The sequence below is a fragment of the Nematolebias whitei genome, chromosome 20 (assembly GCF_014905685.2).
Source record: "Nematolebias whitei isolate Nwh7 chromosome 20, NemWhi1, whole genome shotgun sequence".
Taxonomy (NCBI): domain Eukaryota; kingdom Metazoa; phylum Chordata; class Actinopteri; order Cyprinodontiformes; family Rivulidae; genus Nematolebias; species Nematolebias whitei.
In genome coordinates this window covers 26,028,487-26,048,431 of record NC_056517.1, presented here as the reverse complement: position 1 = coordinate 26,048,431, position 19,945 = coordinate 26,028,487, and the positions used below count along the sequence as shown (strand labels likewise).

Below are 19,945 nucleotides of genomic sequence, written 5' to 3'. Positions count from 1 at the left end.
AACAAAAAAAAAACAACAGCATTCACTTAGAGACAACTGAGAAAAACTTAACACAAATAAAATGCCCCCTAAATGAAAATCCTATTCTGCAGATTACAAACTGCAGGTAATAAAATATTCAGCCCAAAACGGTAATCGAGCAACAGAATGAAGGTTTGTAAACGGGTGGGGTCCGCTCAGTCTCGGGGGATTCAACCCGGCGGAGGGGTGGAAGGGACGGCTGCTCTGCGGTGGAGGATCTCCCCTCGTGGGGGACCTTCCCCCCATGTCTGGCTGGCTCCTGCTGGGTGCATTTCCTCTGAGGTGGTGCACTGCGACCAGCCAGGGTCGGCCTGCAAGGGTCCGGGGACAAAAGTGTTTAGCGAGCTCTGCAACATCCCCCCGCCTGCACCTCGCCACTTCCCAAGGCCGTGGACCACGTCCCTCGCTGCACCCTTCCTCCCTGCTCCAGCAGTGGAGGGACGGGGTCCCCTCACCCCTGGCACAGCTGTCGACCGAGACAAACTGTTCTCAGTGCAACCCAACCGCGCTGCCCAAGGCGGGAACCATCCTACATTTCCCAGGCACTATGGTGACGCATAATAAATGCAACTTACACTCCGAAGCGACTTATATATGTTTTTTCCCTCTTCATGAGGCATTTTTTTGACTGATGCGATCTAAACTCCAGTGCGACGTATAGTCCGGAAAATACGGTAGTTCGACTCCCTCCAACCAAAGGTGCTATTGTAAGATCTGTTCAATCTTCTGTGCAGCTGAAGGAGTGATTGTGATTGGAGTTGACCTGAAGCAGGAAAGAAGGATGTGAAATGACTGAGAGGTCAATGAACTGCATAGATGGTGGTTATCAAAGAGAATCAACAGTTCTGCTTGAGATCTGGGAGGAATAAAGAAAACACAAATGGTCAATTTAACAGACGTTAATTTTCATTAAGGAAAACGAAGCATTGAAAATGTGAAAATACCTTTTTGTGCAACATGAATAAACAGTTCAACAGTGAAGAATGTATACACTGGATTTGTTTTTTGTGCAAGTGTAGAAATCAAACAAATACAGTCAGGATTTTATGGATTTATTTGCATTTTTCCTTCATTGTTTTAATTATTATTTAAACCTGAGTGCAGGAACTGGCACATTTTCTGTTTGTAGGAAGACTCAGCAGATTTTTTTCTTCCTTTCACAAACGTGATAAATGTTTGATATTAAAATATAAACTTGCTGACCAAAATTCAAGCTGATTGTGACCTTTTCCTAAGACTTTGTGTAATTTATTCGTACTTCTATGTAAATGAAATTAGTATGTAGACATTCATGAGGTTAGATAAAAGGTTTCTTTAAGATTGCATATCAGCGAGGAGATTTTTTGTGCTTCATTTAGCCTCTTTTCTCTAAGACAACATACAAAATAAGTTCATTTGGTTTCATAATTTTTATACTTACCTAAAACTCAGCTAGTAAAATAGACATTCAGATACTTATTCGTACAAAAAGTACAGTTTATAAAAAAGTTTTTTTTTATAACCATAAAAAATACATAAAAATCCATTGGCAGCTTGGTAATGACTCCTCTTGGATGCCCTGCTGTATTGCACTTGCTGGTAATGGTTTCACCACTTTGGAGGATTCAGCATCAAAAAATGTTGCAGCTTGGGGCTTGTCTCAATATTCCCTCTGTGCTCTGGACCATCCTTGTGCTGCGTCAGTCAACCAGTGCCACACAGACGAAGTATAGCTGCTCACTGCACTTTCATTCAGCACGCTGCTATGTTCTTGCTATTAAAAAAAGCAGAATAAAAGGGTTAAAACATGTATTTGCAAAAAAAAAAAAAAAGACAAATATTCAAAGGCAACGTACATGTCTCCATTTCCTTCTCACAGATGTAGCTTATGAGGTCTTCACAGAAGGCGTCGTTCCATAATCCTTGGTGAATGAGAGCTGCACAGTCTTCTCCTGCTTCATGGAAGTGACCCCAGTTGTCTGGCTGTCCAGGCTTCCACTTTCTGCAGGCGGACAACAGGGGGCAACCACACATTATGTTTTAAGCTTCTTTTACAGTAAAAGGCAGGTGGAAAAGACAAATAACTTTAAAAAAAAAACAATGGGAATATGTTAGGAGTGCAGATTTACTGAGTTATTTAGGATGGTATGTTGGTGCATTTAACTGTAGTGCTGCTCTCCTTGTCATGTCTTTGCAGTTTTATGAGCTTAAATGTTTTATTTTTGTAGAAAATCAATATGAAAACCCAGAAATGTTTCAGTATACAGTAGTCCCTCGCTACTTCACGGTTCGACTTTTGCGGACTCGTTATTTTGCGGTTTTTCAAAGTAACATTGTACACGAGAGAGAAAAAAAGTTGTACGACACGTGATTGTCAACTTTAATAGTATGTGACTGGAACAGTAAACGGTTAACAAAAAATAAAACGCTACGGACAGGTGCCGTCATTTTGTAGTTTTCTCTCAATATGCCTACACTTTATTGCCATGCAAAAGGACTACATTTCCCAGAAGCCAACAGTACTACAACCCAAAAGCCCCGTTGCTTTCCGCTGAAATGGAGGGAAAGTTTTGATCCGATCTGGAACAGTTTGGTGCTTATTCATAGTGACTTCGGCGCCCAGCGGATGCAGAGAGCCACATGGAACTGACCGGGAACTGGACCAGAACTGGATCTCCAGACTTATCAGTCAATCTGAGTGCCGCCCACCGGCCCACGAGGTCTCCTGAGTATCACATCATGTTGCTGCTGATCTGTTTCATGCTGCTGTGTTCATTCGTACTGTTCGGTGCATTGTTTTTATGCTATTAGTGCTTGACGTATTTTAAGTTTATGTTTTCCTTAGTTCATATCTTAAATCTTATTACTGTTTTTCTTTTACATTTTATTGTTGGATGTAATAGGGACCCTGAGTCCACAATCTTGTTCCACCACATGTACCACAAGTGGTGCGAATGACATAAAGAAACTCTGACAGTTCTGCAGAGCTGGTGAGTAAAATTTTGCAGTACTGTACAGTACATATCCATACGTTGTTCAAATGACGTTGGTTTAAGAGTTTAGAGTGTGGGAAGGGTTTCTAAAGCCTTAATGTATACTAAAATAAATATAACGTCCCTACTTCGTGGATTTTCACTTATTGCAGGGAAGGGCGAGTCTGGTACACGATAAACGAGGGACTATTGTATCTCAGATTCTTGAGACAGGAAATATTCTTAACACTGACGTGAAAGCAGGCTCCGTGCCATCCACCCAGCGCCACGTGTTCTCCTCCTCCTTGTCCGTCAAACCCATCCAAAAGTATCCTTTTCCAACTATTTGCTTCTCCAGCCATGTCTGAGTGAGAACAAGAAAAACACTCACAATTCAGACTCACGGCACAGCACTGGTTGATGTCAAATGAGCAGATTTGCACCTCACCTGTTCCTCCATGTCACTGATGATCAGTAAGGATGCAGATCTAGATTCACATGTTGACTTTGCATCATCAAAACTGAGCAGATCTTTGGAAAAGAAGTAGCACTTGTTTCTATAGTTCACCCACCCAACAGGGCACCCTGCAACACAAACGATCAGTAAATAGCCACCACCAGTTAACAGCTGTATCTAACATTTCACACAAACCCTCTCTACAAACACTTACTGTTAAAGTTACACTGATATTAACTTCAATATGTGACATAAATAACCAAATACTTAACTATCTAGTTCTGTCAAATCATTTGCAACTCACTAGTCTAAGAAATGTTTCAAAACTTCTGATCATGTTGTACCTGGGGCCCACAGTGCAGGAGCCACTGTGTCCTCCTGCAGTGACACTTGTCCAAAAGCCACTACTGGACTATGTACTGGGATTCCTGTTAGCCCTGGTGGTCCCATAGGTCCTGGGGGCCCTGCTGGTCCTGGCAGTCCTCTTGGTCCTTGCTCCCCAGCTGGTCCAATTGGTCCAGGGATTCCCGGTGGGCCTTGAGGCCCTTGAGAACCAGTTTGTCCATCTCTTCCATGTAGACCAGCAGACCCTGGTTCTCCTTTAGCTCCTGGAGGTCCTGCCCTGCCTCCTGACCCCCTGGAGCCTTTGGACCCAGGGCTTCCAGGCACACCAGGGAGTCCCTTTAATCCTGGAAGACCTGGTGGTCCTGGAGTACCTGGTTCTCCTCTGGGTCCTCTTATCCCTGGAGCTCCCTTTTCTCCCTTTCCTCCTTTTTGGCCCATCTGACCAGATGGTCCTTGAAGTCCTCTGTCCCCTCGAGGACCTCTGGGACCAGGTGGACCTTAAAATAAAAAAATATATATATTCTTAAGTTGTTGAGAGAAATCCAAAGTCTTTCAAAATGAGGGCCACAACAGCATTGTATGTATCTTTCTAGCACTATTGCACAGAATATCTGAGAGAAAAAGTTCGTTAACCAAAAACTGAACATGTGGATTGATTTTCAAGTCATATCAAACAAAAGAAATGTAACCAAAGTTTCACGTCAAAACTCATATTTATTTAGCCACACATCACTAACCTTGCAAAATGGTAAAATTGGTTATTAGTTGTGAGTGCTTGGTATCCACCAGCTTCATCTCCTCCATCACAATGGACAGACTGGTGACCTCCTTGTCCACACGTGCTGCCAGCTCTTCCTGCTGTGACCTCAGACTGGCTGCGTCTGTCCTTGCATCCATCACGCTGCTGTTGAGGTTCAGCAGGAAGTCTGAGTGATGGCCGACGGTCTCAGAACAAGTGCGTAAATCATTCAGGTTAAGGTTTATGGCACCCAGAAGCTGCGTAGTGAAGCTGATGTTGCCAGTCACGCGGTCCATACTTTGCTCTAACTCATCCAGCCGCACCTCCAGCCGGTCAAACTTAGTGGATGTGAAGTTGTGAAAGTCCCTCTGTCGCTCCATGATCTCCCTCAGGGTTTGGTCCTGAGCCTCAGCTAGGCTGCTGGTGTTCTGGAGCTGGCTGGTCATGAAAGCGAGCTGCGTCCCCACATCCTCCAGGCTGTCATTGTTGGCTTTAGCTAGAGTTGAGGCGTTGTTGGCCATGACCCGCAGGTTTTCCATTTTACTCTGAATCCACTCCGTGTCAGAGCGAGTCTGTCTGGCAGTCTGCTCCAAGTTATGATAATCACTGCGCATTTTCTCAATTGCCCGGCTTGTTTCATCGACAGAACGCTGCAGGGCTGCAGTGAGGCCTCTCTGCTGGGCCTGAGTGAGGTTGAGATTGCTGATGCTGAGCAGTGCCTGGTTCTGCAGTTTGACCTGCTTCTGGAGCTCCCTCTGAAGCCTGCCTGTGTCCTCCTGCAAACTTTCAAGGATGCTGCTATAAGACTGCAGGGTGCCATTTACAAAGCGCAAGGCAGCTGTGTTGCTGTTGAGCAGTCCCTGAATGGAGCTCTGGCTGCTCTGAACGTCAGAGCCAGTCTTCTGCAACTGACTCAGCTTTACTTGATCCCGCTGGACGTGTTCCTCCACCGCAGACAGACGCCTCTGAAGAGTCCAGATGTTGCTCTTAAAAAACTGGATCTCCGTGGTGGTATTCTCTGACTTCTCCCCGGTTTGATCATCTGAAAATGAATATTTGCACACTAAGCTGCACCAGTGTTTCAGTGTTTCACTTAAGCCTTTGCATAAACTCAAATACATACCAAGCTTTTTTAAATCAGTCTCAACAGCAATTATCTTTCCTCCATAGTTTGCAATACCTTCAGACACACTGTCGACTTTTTGCACCACTGCAAATAAAGCACAAAAGGTACCACAAATGTTAGTCTTAGAATGTCATCACATTTCTTTATTAACATACAAGGCATGGGAAAGTGCCTGCAACCACAGACATTGTCTATGAAAAGGGCTCAGGTAAGGAAAATCTCATGAGACGTGTCCACATAACTGTAGGCATGTAATAAAAGGTGGACTCTTATAGGATTAGATCAGATTTGGTTGGTGACAGACATTAAGAGGTGTATAAAAATGGAATTTGGAGTAGCACAAATATGTTTAGACAAAAATCACTAAAAAGTGACATAGGACAGGAGAAACACCGATGCACTAAAGATGTATCAGGTGATCGGTAAAATACATTGAGGCTGTGGCTGCACAGGAGGACATTGGCCTGGGCCCTGGGGGACAGGAAGTGACTTGATGGGGCTCTTCAGTAAACAGACGGATCAAAGACAACCCACTGGAGACAGACACTGTTGCAGGGAGGCACTTTGCGCCTCTACAGGCGAGACCAACATTCATTTCCTCTGGAATGCGTCTGGAATTCCAGGGAAGCGGCCCACTACTAGCACCAGCCTCGCCACGAGGGCACTTCCTCTAACTGGGAGCAGCATGGGCTCCTCTGCTGGAAGACTGTTTACCCCAGCAGCTAAGACAACAGTGAGGTACAAAGGCTTTTACTTCTCAGCAGAAAGAGCAGATCCACTGTAACAAATCAATCCATCCACCCCTCTGAGTTTTATTTGTGGTCCCACAGCGATGCCCCAAAGTGCAAGTTATGTTTATTTTTAAATAACTCACAAAACTTCCTGATTCTTTTTTAACTTTTTGCAAACAATAGACTGGTTGTGTGCAAATTAAGCAAAAGTACTTTCCAAAAATGGCTGATTTGTCACTGAGCAAGGGTTAGCTGTATTTCATGGCTTTTTTAAACTAAGAGTCTTAGCCTACAGCCAGTTAGCAATGTACGCATTAAACATACAAAACATTAATAAGTCTGTTCTGGAAAGGAGACAAGGCTATTTGCAGAAGGTGATTCCCTTTTCTGTGATGGACTTGCGACCTGTCCAGGGTGTCCCCTGCTTCTCGCACAGTGATGGCTGGACATGGGCAACGGCGACCCCCACGACCCAAAAAGGAAGAAGCGGGTAAAGATAATGGATGGATGATTCCCTTATTTCTAGTCTTTATGCTAGCCAAAACTAAGCATGTGAGTTGTGGATTTCTATGGTACTGACATAAAAACTTACTTTGCTTGATCAGGGTGACTTTGGTAGAAAAGCAACATGAAAATAAGCTCAATCTATCATTTTCTTTTTCTGCTTGTTTCTGTTCAGGGTGGTGGGGAGGTGGTTCCTATTTCCAGCCGTCATTGGGCAAAAGGCCGAGGACATCCATCACAGTCCATCACAGGCAGTGGTGGGATGTAACTAAGTGCAAGTACTTTAATTTGTTACTGTACTTAAGTACATTTTCCATGTATCTGTACATTACTTAAGTAGAGTTAAACATGGATACTTTCTACTTTTACTCCACTGCATTTTACATTAAGTATCTGTACTTTCTACTAATAATGCGTTGCGTTACACGTTACATTCATGTTGCGGTTTTTTTTTGTTTGTTAGTTTGAAAGTAACCAATGGCAAGAGGGGAGTTGGTCCATTGAATCACTGCAAAGTGGGCAGGTAACATTAGACCAGCCTTCAAGAAGAGCTGGGCCCATGATGTATATTCTAGTATATACACGTCATTGAGCTGGGCGCACCCACAGTACCGCTAACACACACAAAATGGATTCCACTGAGGAGAGTCAGCCAGAAGATACACATCACTCATGGCCTTATTGAAATATTATTGAAAGATTATTAAAAGATTACTGAAAGACTATTCAGTACAGCAGAACAGATTACCTCTCCCAAAACAGACAGACTGGACTCAAAAAAACTTTGAAAGCCAACTTCTTTTGAACTTGAACAAGAAATTATTGCTGCAATATTAAAATGTGTCAGTTCATGATGTTAGGACAGAAGACAAGAGATGTCTCCAAATGGCTCGACCCTCGGGTCCAAGTTTTGAAAATAGTGTCAGGAAATTAAAATATTGTTCACAAGGTTGACTAGACATATTTTAACTAGAGTTGATGACAAACTGGAGTTGAAATGATCAGTGGAAATGATCAGTGTCTATTCCTTTGTTAGGCCTAATGCTCCTTTTGTTCAGGCAGACAACTTTTACTTAAATGCGTTTACTGCAGTTAAAATGACACATTGATTTTGATTTGTGTTAAATAAAAACGTTCAAAGGTAAAATCATTCCTCTTTCTTATTTTGCTTAATGGCATTTAACTCTGCATGTCACCCCTGAAATTCTGACACACAGAATCACAAGTCCAAGTGTGAACTGTGTCACACAATAAAAACATGTATTATCTGCAGCATTGTTCATTAAAATGGCTCAAAACTATTAATGTATTACAGAAAATATACATATAAAATATTGTAGACAATTGCAGTAGGCAATACATCCAGCAAGTACCTTTACTTTTAATAATTTAAGTAATTTTAAAAGCAAGTACTTAGTTACTTCTACTTAAGTACAAACGTTAATGATACTTCTACTTTTACTAGAGTACATTTTTGTCTGTTTATTTGTACTTTTACTTAAGTACAGCGTTTGAGTACTTTCTCAGAGCCATATAGAGACAAAAGAGACTGTCATCCATGCTTACAACCAAAAAGCAATTTAAGGTTACCAGTTAACCGAGCAGGCATAGTTTTGGTTGGTTTCTGTGTAAAGAAAACAGAGTATGTGGAGAAAACAACACATTGAAATGGAGAACACACAAGCTCAACACAGAAAAGGCCCCAAGTGGGTTCGGACCCTGCAACTATGAGGCAACATAAATAACCACTGCTCTGTTGTGCTGCCCAAAGTAAGCTCATCGATGGGTAAAATATCTATTGAGTAACAAACGTTGAGACACTTGGGAGATTTTGAGAACATTTATCAATGTGATCAACTTTTATTACATTTCTACACATTCTAAACACATCTAAGAAATCCATGTTGATCCACGGTACAAATAAACAGATTTGAAACCACACGGCACGTTTCCAGGCAATCATTTAAACCAGAACTGTGTAACAGTGTACTATCTATAAGGGACACAGAATTTTATAGTACCTATTATACATGTTTACTACTTTCAGACCTGTTTCCATATGTTGTGTTTGTGTACTGGCCACAAGAGATGATCCTTGCATCACTCTGCTGTATAATGAGCCAATAAACAGACAATTAAAAAGTATGAATTACTGCAGAGAGAGGCTTTATTTGGTGTATAGGTTCAAATGGACCCCGCCCCTCGCACAGTGATTGCTGGACATGGGCACCAGCGACCCCCGTGACCCAAAATGGAATAAGCGGGTAAAGAAAATGGATGGATGGATGGATGGAGGTTCAAATGGTGTAGAACCGTGTCCTAGCTGACTTGTTGAATCAAACCTAATGGTTCTAAATTTTTATGAAGCAAGTGAAGAGTAAATTTAACTGGAACAATCCAATAAGTCCAAAGATAAAGTGTTTTTTTTTTTATTCTGGCTTTGTTGTGACTTTTTTCCTCAAGACCTGCTGAACTGTCTTTCCTCCTTTCAGTATAGGATCTGCATCTTAGGATGAGTCGTAGCGAGAAAATAAAAGCCCTGTAGCTTTCCAAATTATTGTTAATGAAGCAAGAAAACAGTCTGCTTACAACACTTACAAAGGTCTTTAAATTCCAGAAATACTTGAGGTTGAACTGCATCTAAACAAAGCCACCCCACCAGTGTGGTTAGTGCAGGTCAGCGATGGAGAACAGAGAGAAACACACATGTTAAGTGCATAGAGGGTCTCACTGTTTCACCATCTGGAGCTGGGTTGTTTGAACTGTGGTTCCCCTGACAGAGCAGAGCTTCAGTACAAGTAAAGACCCAGTTTCAGTGGGTTCTGCTGGAGTTGCACCAAGTTCACTCGCTGCTCATCTGGGACCAATTAGCCCTGCGTGAAAACATGCAGAGCGGTCCAAGGACTGACTTTGCTCAAAATATGTAAGGAACCATCATTGTACAGGCGCTCATGTCACAAAGATAACCCCTAAAACATGTTAACTTCATGCCTTTTTTACCAATTGAAATAATGGGGGGACATAAGACAGACACACATGGGAATGTTTAACGCAACAAAAGCAACGTTAAAAGTTCAACCCTACAAAAGATGGCGAGACCGGTTTCCGAACTGGAAAAATGTGAGGAAGTTTGGCTCCTTGTGGAGGTTCTCCAGAGGTGTGAGCTTTGCTGGTGATGGAAAAGTACTGCGAGGAGGTAGTGGGGTGGAGACAAAGGAGAAGAAGAAAGGAGAAAGAGGAGGCAGACTGATCCTTAAAGGGTCCGTTCACCCAAGTTACAAGAATTCAATTACTTATTGTGGTTTCTAGCAAGAAGGTTTGAGTGATGTGTTGAAGTTTCCCACATCAATATAAGAGAAGTGAATACATTTTAATTTGTGGCGATTTGTGGACATTAAACCAGTTCTTTGCACTAAAAATATAGTCTTTATTGACAGGAAGTCTGGAATTCAATGTCACAAAATGTGTTTCAAAACCAAAATTATGTAGTGCAAACATATTGTGTGCAGAAAAAATTCATATCATACTGTAGATATAATAAAACTTGCTAAATTAAATGAATCTGCACTAATGAACTTTTTTTTACATATCCATTGTAGAGCTGTGATGTCGGGCCAAAATTGAGTGCTTGATGGGCAGGCCGTGTCAGGTTGGGCTTTTGATGCAGTTTTACGAGTCATACAGCACAAAGAAAACTAAGTAAGAATGCACAATGTAAAATTGTGTAAATCTACTTGTAGAGGAGGAGGCAGTAAGTTTATATGTTGAGGATGAGAAAGAAGGAAGAGTGCAGCAGTTAATCAGACTGTGAAAAGAGAGAGTAGCTTTAGCTACTAGTAACATTGCACAACAATTGTGATGTAGCCCTGCCCACCCTTTGCTCTTATCACACATCTGAGGATTTACAATTGACCCCGACCGGCTGGTTGAAAGAAGTAAAAAAAAAAAGTCCTGTTAAGCTTAGATGGACGAGATCATCAGCCATGCACATCCACTGACCAGCTGAAAGAGGTAAAAAAAAACTTCCCATTAAGCTTCAGATGGACAACCGGATCATCGGTCGCGCGCTTCTCCGCACCCTGCTGTCATCTGCGGTGAAGGAAGTTGCAGCATCTGAAGAAACGCTGAAGCGAGCAACACGTTCAATTAAAATAAACTTGTTCTATATTTTTCCAAATCATTTTGTTCTAAAATATTTTGTTCATCTGTATAATAGCCTATCTTTACTGTTGATTTTTTTAGGCTATTCGTTTTGTTAATACCCATTTGGTGACTTGTTAATAAACATAAAATCTTATGTCTTCCTTTCTTTGAAATACGTTTTTAAAGCTATCATGTCAAATTGATTTGCTTACAAAAGCAGTAAAAGCTTACCACATGTTCTGGCATAGTTTTTTGCATAGATTTGTCAGTCCTGAAACTTATACGCCAAAGAGACTTAAATATGTTTTTGTTTTCATCTTCATGATTCTTTTTTGACTGATGTGACTTATACTCTGTAGCGACTACTATGCCAGAAAATACGGTAATTAAAACAAAATGTCGTTTTTATTTTTCGGGTTCGGGCCTGTAATTACATTGAATTGTTGGGTCGGATCGGGTTTGGAAAAAATGGCTACAGGCTGGGGTCGGGTCGAATTTTTTAGACCCTAATGCAACTTTAATCAATTGCATCCTATTGCATCCTTGCAAAGACATACAGAAATGTATTACTCAATCAGAAAAACAGGGTGATAAATTCAGATTTTTTTTGCTCAAGTATTACAACTAAAGGTATAAAGCATCAGCTCCCCACATGCGTTTTATTATTACAGCCCCTAAAATGAGCTTTGAACTTCTGTCTAATCAAAGACTAGGAAGTGTTAAGAGATCATTAAAACTGGGTGTTAGAATGAGTTGGAAATGTTTATGTCCAACTATTAGCTTAGCTATTTCTAAGGTTAGGTTAGAGTTGTAAATTAGACTTTTATTTTAGTAAAATAAATCTGCCTTAAAAACTTAAGTTTGCTATGTACTGTAATTGGAGTGTGCAAAAAAGATTTGTACAAACAATCCTGCATTTACAGAATGAAAAGTACTGGTTTTGTTACTAATGTCGAAACAGAGAGTTGTATTTCCTTTATGCTCAATGTTCCCACAGTGTGAAAAAAAGTAAAGTATAATAAATAAAGTCCAGTTATTTTTGTCTTAACCTTTTTTGAATTTGTCATTATAGCCACGTTTACCTATTACATGATACAACAGCATGCCTTACTGCTACTACTACTCTGCTGCCATCAAGTGGCTGAAAGTGGTACTGCTCTTTTTTTTTCAGTCAGAATGATTGAAAACTGTCATATCTCAGCCAAAAATTGGTTTATAAATATGGGAAAAAAATCCATCAATACATCGCTTCGATCTATAAGTCACAGGGCATGTAAGTTAGGCAAACACCTGTGACTTATAGGCTGAAAAATACAGTAGTTCCAGAGTTGTTGATTGGTGCATATGTGCTGTACACTTGCAGTACTACAAATTCATCTTTGGGTTACACATTTGGATTTGTAATCAGGTTATCTAACTTGGAGAGACATGACAGTGGTTCACTCTTTTCCTCTCCTCTGCAACAAGATAAACACAGAAATGTGTCACGAATCACGTCTGTCAGTTAGGTTTTTGTGTCACTCTGTTCACTTGTTTTGGTTCTGGGGATCTACTCTTTTGTTTTTCTTTTTCTTTCTCTGCATGTGGGTTGAGGTTTGTCTTCACTCCTAGTTTAACATTGTCTTCACTGCAGCCAGCAGCGCTGATTGCGCTCAACTGGCTGCACCTGTCCTCCTCTCCCTTTATAAGCTTACAGCTGACTCTTTTTCGGTGCCCGGTAGTTGAACACTTTTAGTTAGTAAATACCTCGCGCTCATGACCACGCTCTGTCCCTGTCCTGTCCTCTCAAGTCCTTGTATTCCTGTTTTACTCGTTTCTGTCCTCCCATCGTTTCCTGTTCCCTTCCTCTCGGCTCGACCTCCCAGCTTCTGGACCCACGGACCTCCTGACTTCGTCTCTCGTCTGCTCCTTGGATTATCTCGGCATCTGATCATCGGTTCTGACCCACGCCTGCTCGACCACGTCTCTCGGATCATCCCCACCAGCTTTACTCTCCACCACTCGCTTGTTTTGGATCACGCTCGGTGCTGGAGACACCAACTTATCCTGCAGACCTCGCTGCAAGCGTCAGCTGCTGCCGACTGTCGTCTCTCACCAGACCCAGCTCCTCCAGCAGTCATCCGGGTCAGCTGGACCCGCTTCAGCGCTTCAGAACCCCCATCATCACTGAGACGGTTAGTGGTTGTTTTTTCATCTGACTGTCTTCACTCTCGTCACCTGCACAACCACTAACCGTTCTCCATCTTTAGACTGTTCGTATGGATCGGTGATTGGAACCTGGAACCGGTCCACAGTCTGCGAAAGCTTGCCGAGGTCCATCCTGCCGTTTTCATCAGTTAATAAACTTTATTTAATTGATTTTTGTGGTGGTGATTTTGGTCCATTATACGGGGTTCGTTACAAAATGTCCAAAATGTTAACACTGTAATGATTTTTGTAGCTCTGACAGACTCATATTTTCCATTCCAGGTCTGCAGTGTTTAAAAACATATTGCAACAGAACATTCATGTCATGCTTGGCCACAATGAGGGACTCCTGGGAGACAAAGAGCTGCACGTCTCTCACACAAGCACAGGAGGTTTGGTTGTATTCATACACTCAATGTGAACAGCAAAGGCTCTTGGCAGCATGAAGGCAAACCTAATGTTATGTTTGGATGGTCCTCAATCAGCGCAAGAAAAGTGAATCATTAGGACATTTCAGGGAACACCGAGCATCGATTAAACCCTTCAAATTAGAGTGAAAGCACAGAGGAGCAGTGGTGGGATGTAACAAAGTTCAAATACTTTGTTACTGTACTTAAGTACATTTTTCATGTATCTGCACTTTACTTAAGTAGAGTTAAATGTGGGTAATTTATACTTTTACTGCCCTACATTTTACATCAAGTATCTGTACTTTCTACTACACTACATTTTTATAATGTGTTGCATTACAAGTTACATTCATGTTGCAGCTTTTTGATTTGTTTGTTACTTTGAAAGTAACCAATGGTGAGAGGGGAGCTGGTCCATTGAATCACTGCAAAGTGGGCAGGTAACGTTAGACCCACCTTCAAGAAGAGCTGGGTCATTGACATATATTCTAGTATATATGTCACTGAGCTGGGTGCACCTGCAGCACCGCTAACCCACCCAAAATGTCTTCCACCGCAAGAGAGTCAGCCAGAAAATATGCTCCACCCATGGCCTTATTGAAAGACTGCTCAGTACAACAGGACAGATTCTCTCTCCCAAAAGAGCCAGATTGGACTAAAAAAATAATTGAAAACCAACTTCTTCTGAACTTGAACAAGAAGTTCTTGCTGCAACATTAAAATGTGTCAGTTCATGATGTTAGGAGACAAGAGGTGTCTCCAAATGTCTCGACACTCAGGTCCAAGTTTTAAAAATGGTGTCAGGAAGTTAAAATATTGTTCAATATTGACCCATTACAAGGTTGAATAGACAGTAGTTTAACTAGAGTTGATGACAAACTGGAGTTGAAATATCAGTGGAAATGATCAGAGCCTGTTCCTTTGTTAGTTGTGTCTAATGCTCCTTTTTTCAGGCAGAAAACTTTGACGTAAATATGTTTACTGCAGTTAAAAGGACACATTGGTTTTGCTTTGTGTTAAAAACTTTCACAGGTATAATCATTCCTCTTATTTTGCTTAATGACATTTAACTCTACAGGTCACCCCTGAAATTCTGACACAGTATCACAAGTCCAAGTGTGAACTGTGTCACAGAGTAAACACAATAAAAACATGTATAATCTGCAGCATTTTTCATTAAAATGACACAACACTATTAATGTATTACAGAAAATATACATATGGTAGGCAGACTTAAAGATATGTAGACCATTGCATTAGGTAATACATTCAGGAAGTACTTTTACTTTAAATTTAAGTATTTTAAAAGCAAGTACTTGTTTCATTTTACTTAAGTAAAAATGTTAATGTGGCACTTCTACTTTTACTAGAGTACATTTGTACTTTTACTTAAGTACAGTGTTTGAATACTTTCTCCACCACTGCAGAGGAGCAAACTCAGCTTACCTTTATATCCAAGCAGAGCAACAGCAATGGTGAGGAGAGTACACAGCACGTAGAGCAGAGCTATGGAGGTCTTCAGAGCCCATTCATTCTTGCATTTGGTGCATTGGCTGCCCTCCTGGATCCCTGTGTGAAATAATGGGTTTGTTTAATGTCAGGTTTTTTTTATGTTTTTTATATATATATATATATATATACTTTAGCAGACATGTTTAACGTGGACACTGGCAGAGTTAAATGCCACAGCGGACTCTTACAGACCTACATCTGTACAAACAGCCTTGGAGTCTACATTAAAGAGACCAGCAGCTCCCTCAGGGCCCGGGTGGTGAAGGAGAAGACACAAAAAACGTCACCCGACTCGTTCACACTTGTGTTTCTGAACTCAGTTTTCACTCTGCAAGCTCTCGGTCTGAGTAAAAAAAAAAATCACTTTAGTGTATTTCCATGCAGCATCCTCCCTCCTGCTGTGACGGAGTTGAACTAAGGCCCTCAGCTTGTGAGGACATTTGAAGACTATTCCTGAGCTGTATTTTTTTTTCTACAACAGATGAGTGGCAGGATCCACAGTGCTGACGGGAACACAGCTGTATTTCATTTTCGATCCAGGAAGTGTGTTGGAATCGGGGCGTTTTTTTTTTTTTTATGCAGCTGGAATGAGACTTCCTTCAGTTTCTTGGATATAGAATAAAGATATGATTATCGTCGTTTATCATCACAATCCAAACACATTCAGGTTAACAGGAGACAGTCGGTCACCATCATTCAAGGTGCACAATTTTTTGCATCCGCTCATGTGGGCTTTTATGTTCAGGTCATGCCTAAATAGATTCAACTTGCAGTGCTGATTGGATCTGGAAGGTCCCACAGGGAGTTTAGATGCCAAAGTTAATCACAGGATTTGTTCTTTAAGGTGTATAGGGATTGTTAATGGCTGCTGAAAGTTAGGCTTCAGTTAAACACCGAGTCCAGCTGGAAGGGAAGTGAAACTGGAGGTTCATGATGATGATTAAAATGTATAGACCTGTAATATACAGAAACAGATTCAAACCGTATTTTTCTGCAAACTGTGACACCAGCTCACAGACCAATGAGTTATATCATTTTCTACTTTGCCCTTCAAAAAAATTAAAGGTCAAAAACGAGGTGATTCAATGTTTCGGACTGTTTGTGAAGAATACAAAAACGCACATAAGGCTCTGACTTAAAGTGTCATTTGTTAAAAAATAAAATAAAATAAATCAAACGCTTCTGCATAAAATCCACCTTCGTTTAGTCAGTTTTATATTCTCCTCTCAAAGTGCTGAACAAGACTGAACGGTGTCTGATTCATGAGAAAAGATGCTGAATGAGCTGGTTTAATATCAAAACACCACAACTAAAAATGTCAAAAGCAAAGCAGGTTATTGGAATCATAGAACAGCACAGTTTGCGTTGTAGTTGATGCATTTGTCTTTTTGTTAATCACTGATGATTTTAACACGGGGCAGCACGGTGGTTCAGTTGGTAGAGCTGCTGCCTCTCAGTGATCAGGCCACCCTGGTTTAAATCCCGTCCGGGTGCCTTTCTGGGTGGAGTATGCATGTTCTCTCCATGCACGCGTGGGTTTTCACAAATACAATAGTCCCTCTCTACTTTGCGTTTCAACTTTTGCGGTTTTTCAAAGTAAGATTGTACACGACACACGATTATCAACTTTAATATTACTCACGTGATTGGGACAGTACGGGATACAGTAAAAAGTTAATTTAAAAAAATTCTTCAGACAGGCGCCGCCATTTTGTAGTTTTCTCTCAATAAGCCTACACTGTGTCGCCACTCAAAAGGACTACATTACCCAGAAGCCAACAGTGCTTAAAGCTGCTACTTTCTGCTGAAATGGAGGGGAAGTTTTCATCCGATTCGAACCTGACTAAATAGTTCGGTCCTTATTCATTGTGACTTCGATGCTCAGTGGATGCAGAGAGGCGATCAGAACTGACCGTGAATTGGACCAGGACTACTTCCAGATTCATCGGTCAATCGGAGTGCTACTTACTGGCCCAGGGAGCTTCTCAAGCGGGGAGGCGTTGCTTGAAGGTTCAGTGTCTTCTCCAGAGCTCACCCGAACTTTTTTCATCCTGATCCCTCTGGATTATTTGGACTCAATTGAGACCATTGTGTCGTGTTGTGCTGGCTATCCGAAGGTCCAGATCTCTCTTAAAGCGTCTTGGTGCTCAAGCACTGCAGAGAGCCGATCAGAACTGGACTAGACCCAAACCACGATTGGTGCGTACCCATATATAATTTTGCAGTAGCTACTGTGCAGTACATATATGTACATATGCTGTTAAAATGATGTAGGTTTAAGAGTTTAGAACATTGTGGGCTTCATCGCTGCAGGGTAGGTCTGCCGAACCGGAACCGAGCTGGACTGGAACAGAGCTGCTGTTCTGCAAAGTTGGGGAGTAAAATTTTGCAGTATTGTACAGTACATACACGTATGTTGTTAAAATGACGTAGGATTAAGAGTTAGAACATTGTAAGAGTGTGGGAAGAGTTTATAAGTCATATATATATATATATATATATATATATATATATATGACACACATATATAAATACTAAAATAAATATTAGCATTCCTACTTTGCGGTTTTTCACTTATCACGGGGGTGTCTGGAACGTAACCCCCGTGATAAACGAGGGACGACTGTACTCCAGTTTCCTCTCACACAGATCAAAAACATGTTAGGCTGATGGGTAACTCTAAATTGTCTCTAGGTGAGAGTGAGAGAGTGAATGGTTGTTTGTCTCATTTGTCTTTATGTGTCCCTGTGATGGACTAGAGACCTGTCCAGGGTGTCCCCCACCTCTCACACAGTGATGGTTGGATATGGAAACCAATGACCCCCGCGACATGAAACCTAAGAAGTGGGTAAAGATGATAGATGGATTTTAACATCACACTTGTTTGGCTTTTATTTTGTGTTTATTTTCTTTACTGTAAAAAAAAGCTTTTACTCCATGTTTTCATATATTTTAATAAAAAAGTGAATGAATAATTGAAATAAAGTGATGTCACCGTTGGCCATTGTACTCAGCTATAAATCAGTTCATTGACATTTCTTGCCAATCGCCTCATAAACATTTAATGAGTGTGAGGACAGCGGGGCTGTTTTTAGTCGCTGCGTTTCTTAAAGTAAAACATCTGGGTCTTTTTAATAAAACGGCTCCAGCTCGTGTTGTAGGGAGCGTAACAGAGCAAAAAGTGATTACTGCGGCTGAGATAAATGATTGTAGGTATGCATCATTCAGGACATGTTTAAAGTGTCAGTTCACAACAGTGAAGCAAACATATCAGTTCATCAGCTCACAGTTATCAAAGTGCTGCAGTCCAGAGCTGCTGTTTCACTGCTAACAACCTGACAGGCTTTAAAAACCTGCTGCGAGAGACATCCATTTGCAAAAAGTTTAAATTATAGTCTTTTTGGAGCAAACGTCAAAGAAAGCTGCTTTGTGACTAAGTGGAAACGTCTGACTTGGCTTTTAAATGTGAATGACAGTTCATGTGACGTGATATGTGGCTGATAGGACGAGGAAAAAAATAAAGATTTCAGTTTAACAGCTTCTCTGTGACAACGGAATACAACGGGTTTTAAGATCATGTGATCAACAAAAGACAAACAGCAAGTAGAGTGTGTTTATAAATCATTATTCTCATTTTTATTGTTAAAAATTAACTCCCGCTTTGCTGTGTTCCCCCCACTGTTTGACCCTGTTCTGCACACTTGCCATCACCACAGAAGAAACGGTCACAATGTTCACATTAACCTGTTGTCGCAATCAGATGTAGCATTTATTTGATTTCACCCCACTAATACAATATATCACCACAAAAACATCTATATTAACAAAATCTTTCTAAATGAATCTCTATATATCGCTTTAGGAAACTCCCTGGATTTTGTAGCACGCAAGTAAAACATATGTTACAACTTAACGGTTCAAAAAGGATTTAAAAAAAAAAATGCATGTGAAGTGACGTTTAGATAAATGCTCTGAAAATGAGGATTTTTTTTTATTTTTTATCTTAAATTAGCAAGACTTGGTTAGCTTTAGCTCATCTTAACAGCGAACACTGAATTGTCATATTTCATCTGTTTGCAGAGTCTGTCACATCACCGCTGACCACAGGTAGAAAAATACCCATCGTCAAGGGCAACCAGACCACTGGCAGGCACTTTTACTTTACACTGCAAAAAAATAAAAACAGTACTTTAGTGTTTCCAAAGCCAAAACATTGTGAAATATTGTTTTAAATTGTAAATGAGTTCTTTTTTGTGTGCATTTTGGCTCAAAGTCCCTCATTGTTTCTGTAAAGTTAGAACATTTCAACAGTGTCCACCTTCACGTGTCACCAAGCCCGTATCATTCATCAGCCTCATTTTGTAAAACAAAGGAATACCCCGCACTTCATATTTTTTATATCAACATAACTCCATGAAATGCCAAAGTAATGTCCAGGGGGGGCCACAGTGATTCAGCATCTGCGTTTATTTAAGATCAATAGCAACGGAGACGCTACAGAGAACACAACGTTGTGTGCTGAGGTCACAAAAACAGTTTTTTGGACCCCAGCCTCGACCAACACGCTTTCCAGAAACCAGAACCAAAAGTAGCAAAGGGAATTACATCTGGCACCACAGACAGAAAGGACAAAGTTCAACAGAGGAATCAAGACCGAGAAAGCAGAACAAAGAACTCAACGGAGAACAAATACAGTGGCAGGTAAATTATTTTACACAAATCTCTTTTACACACAACATATTATTTATTATAAATTACTTATATGTGTGTGTGCATGTGGATAAATGTGCGCATGGATGTATATATATATATATATATA

The 19,945-nt window shown here is 41.0% G+C and overlaps 1 protein-coding gene across 1 annotated transcript in view; it reads right to left on the bottom strand.

Moving 5' to 3' along the window:
- Positions 1 to 1,383: 1,383 nt before the first annotated feature.
- The window catches only part of LOC119426755 (collectin-12), a 50,498-nt gene continuing 31,936 nt past the window's right edge, over positions 1,384 to 19,945 (bottom strand). The window contains exons 3-10 of the mRNA XM_037694336.1: positions 15,061 to 15,183; positions 5,637 to 5,723; positions 4,512 to 5,555; positions 3,774 to 4,271; positions 3,421 to 3,557; positions 3,227 to 3,336; positions 1,857 to 2,002; positions 1,384 to 1,774 (exon numbers count right to left, since the gene is read on the bottom strand). Of these exons, the coding sequence (XP_037550264.1) occupies positions 1,764 to 1,774; positions 1,857 to 2,002; positions 3,227 to 3,336; positions 3,421 to 3,557; positions 3,774 to 4,271; positions 4,512 to 5,555; positions 5,637 to 5,723; positions 15,061 to 15,183 (2,156 nt within the window). The 3' untranslated portion in view covers positions 1,384 to 1,763. The remainder of the gene's footprint in view (positions 1,775 to 1,856; positions 2,003 to 3,226; positions 3,337 to 3,420; positions 3,558 to 3,773; positions 4,272 to 4,511; positions 5,556 to 5,636; positions 5,724 to 15,060; positions 15,184 to 19,945) is intronic.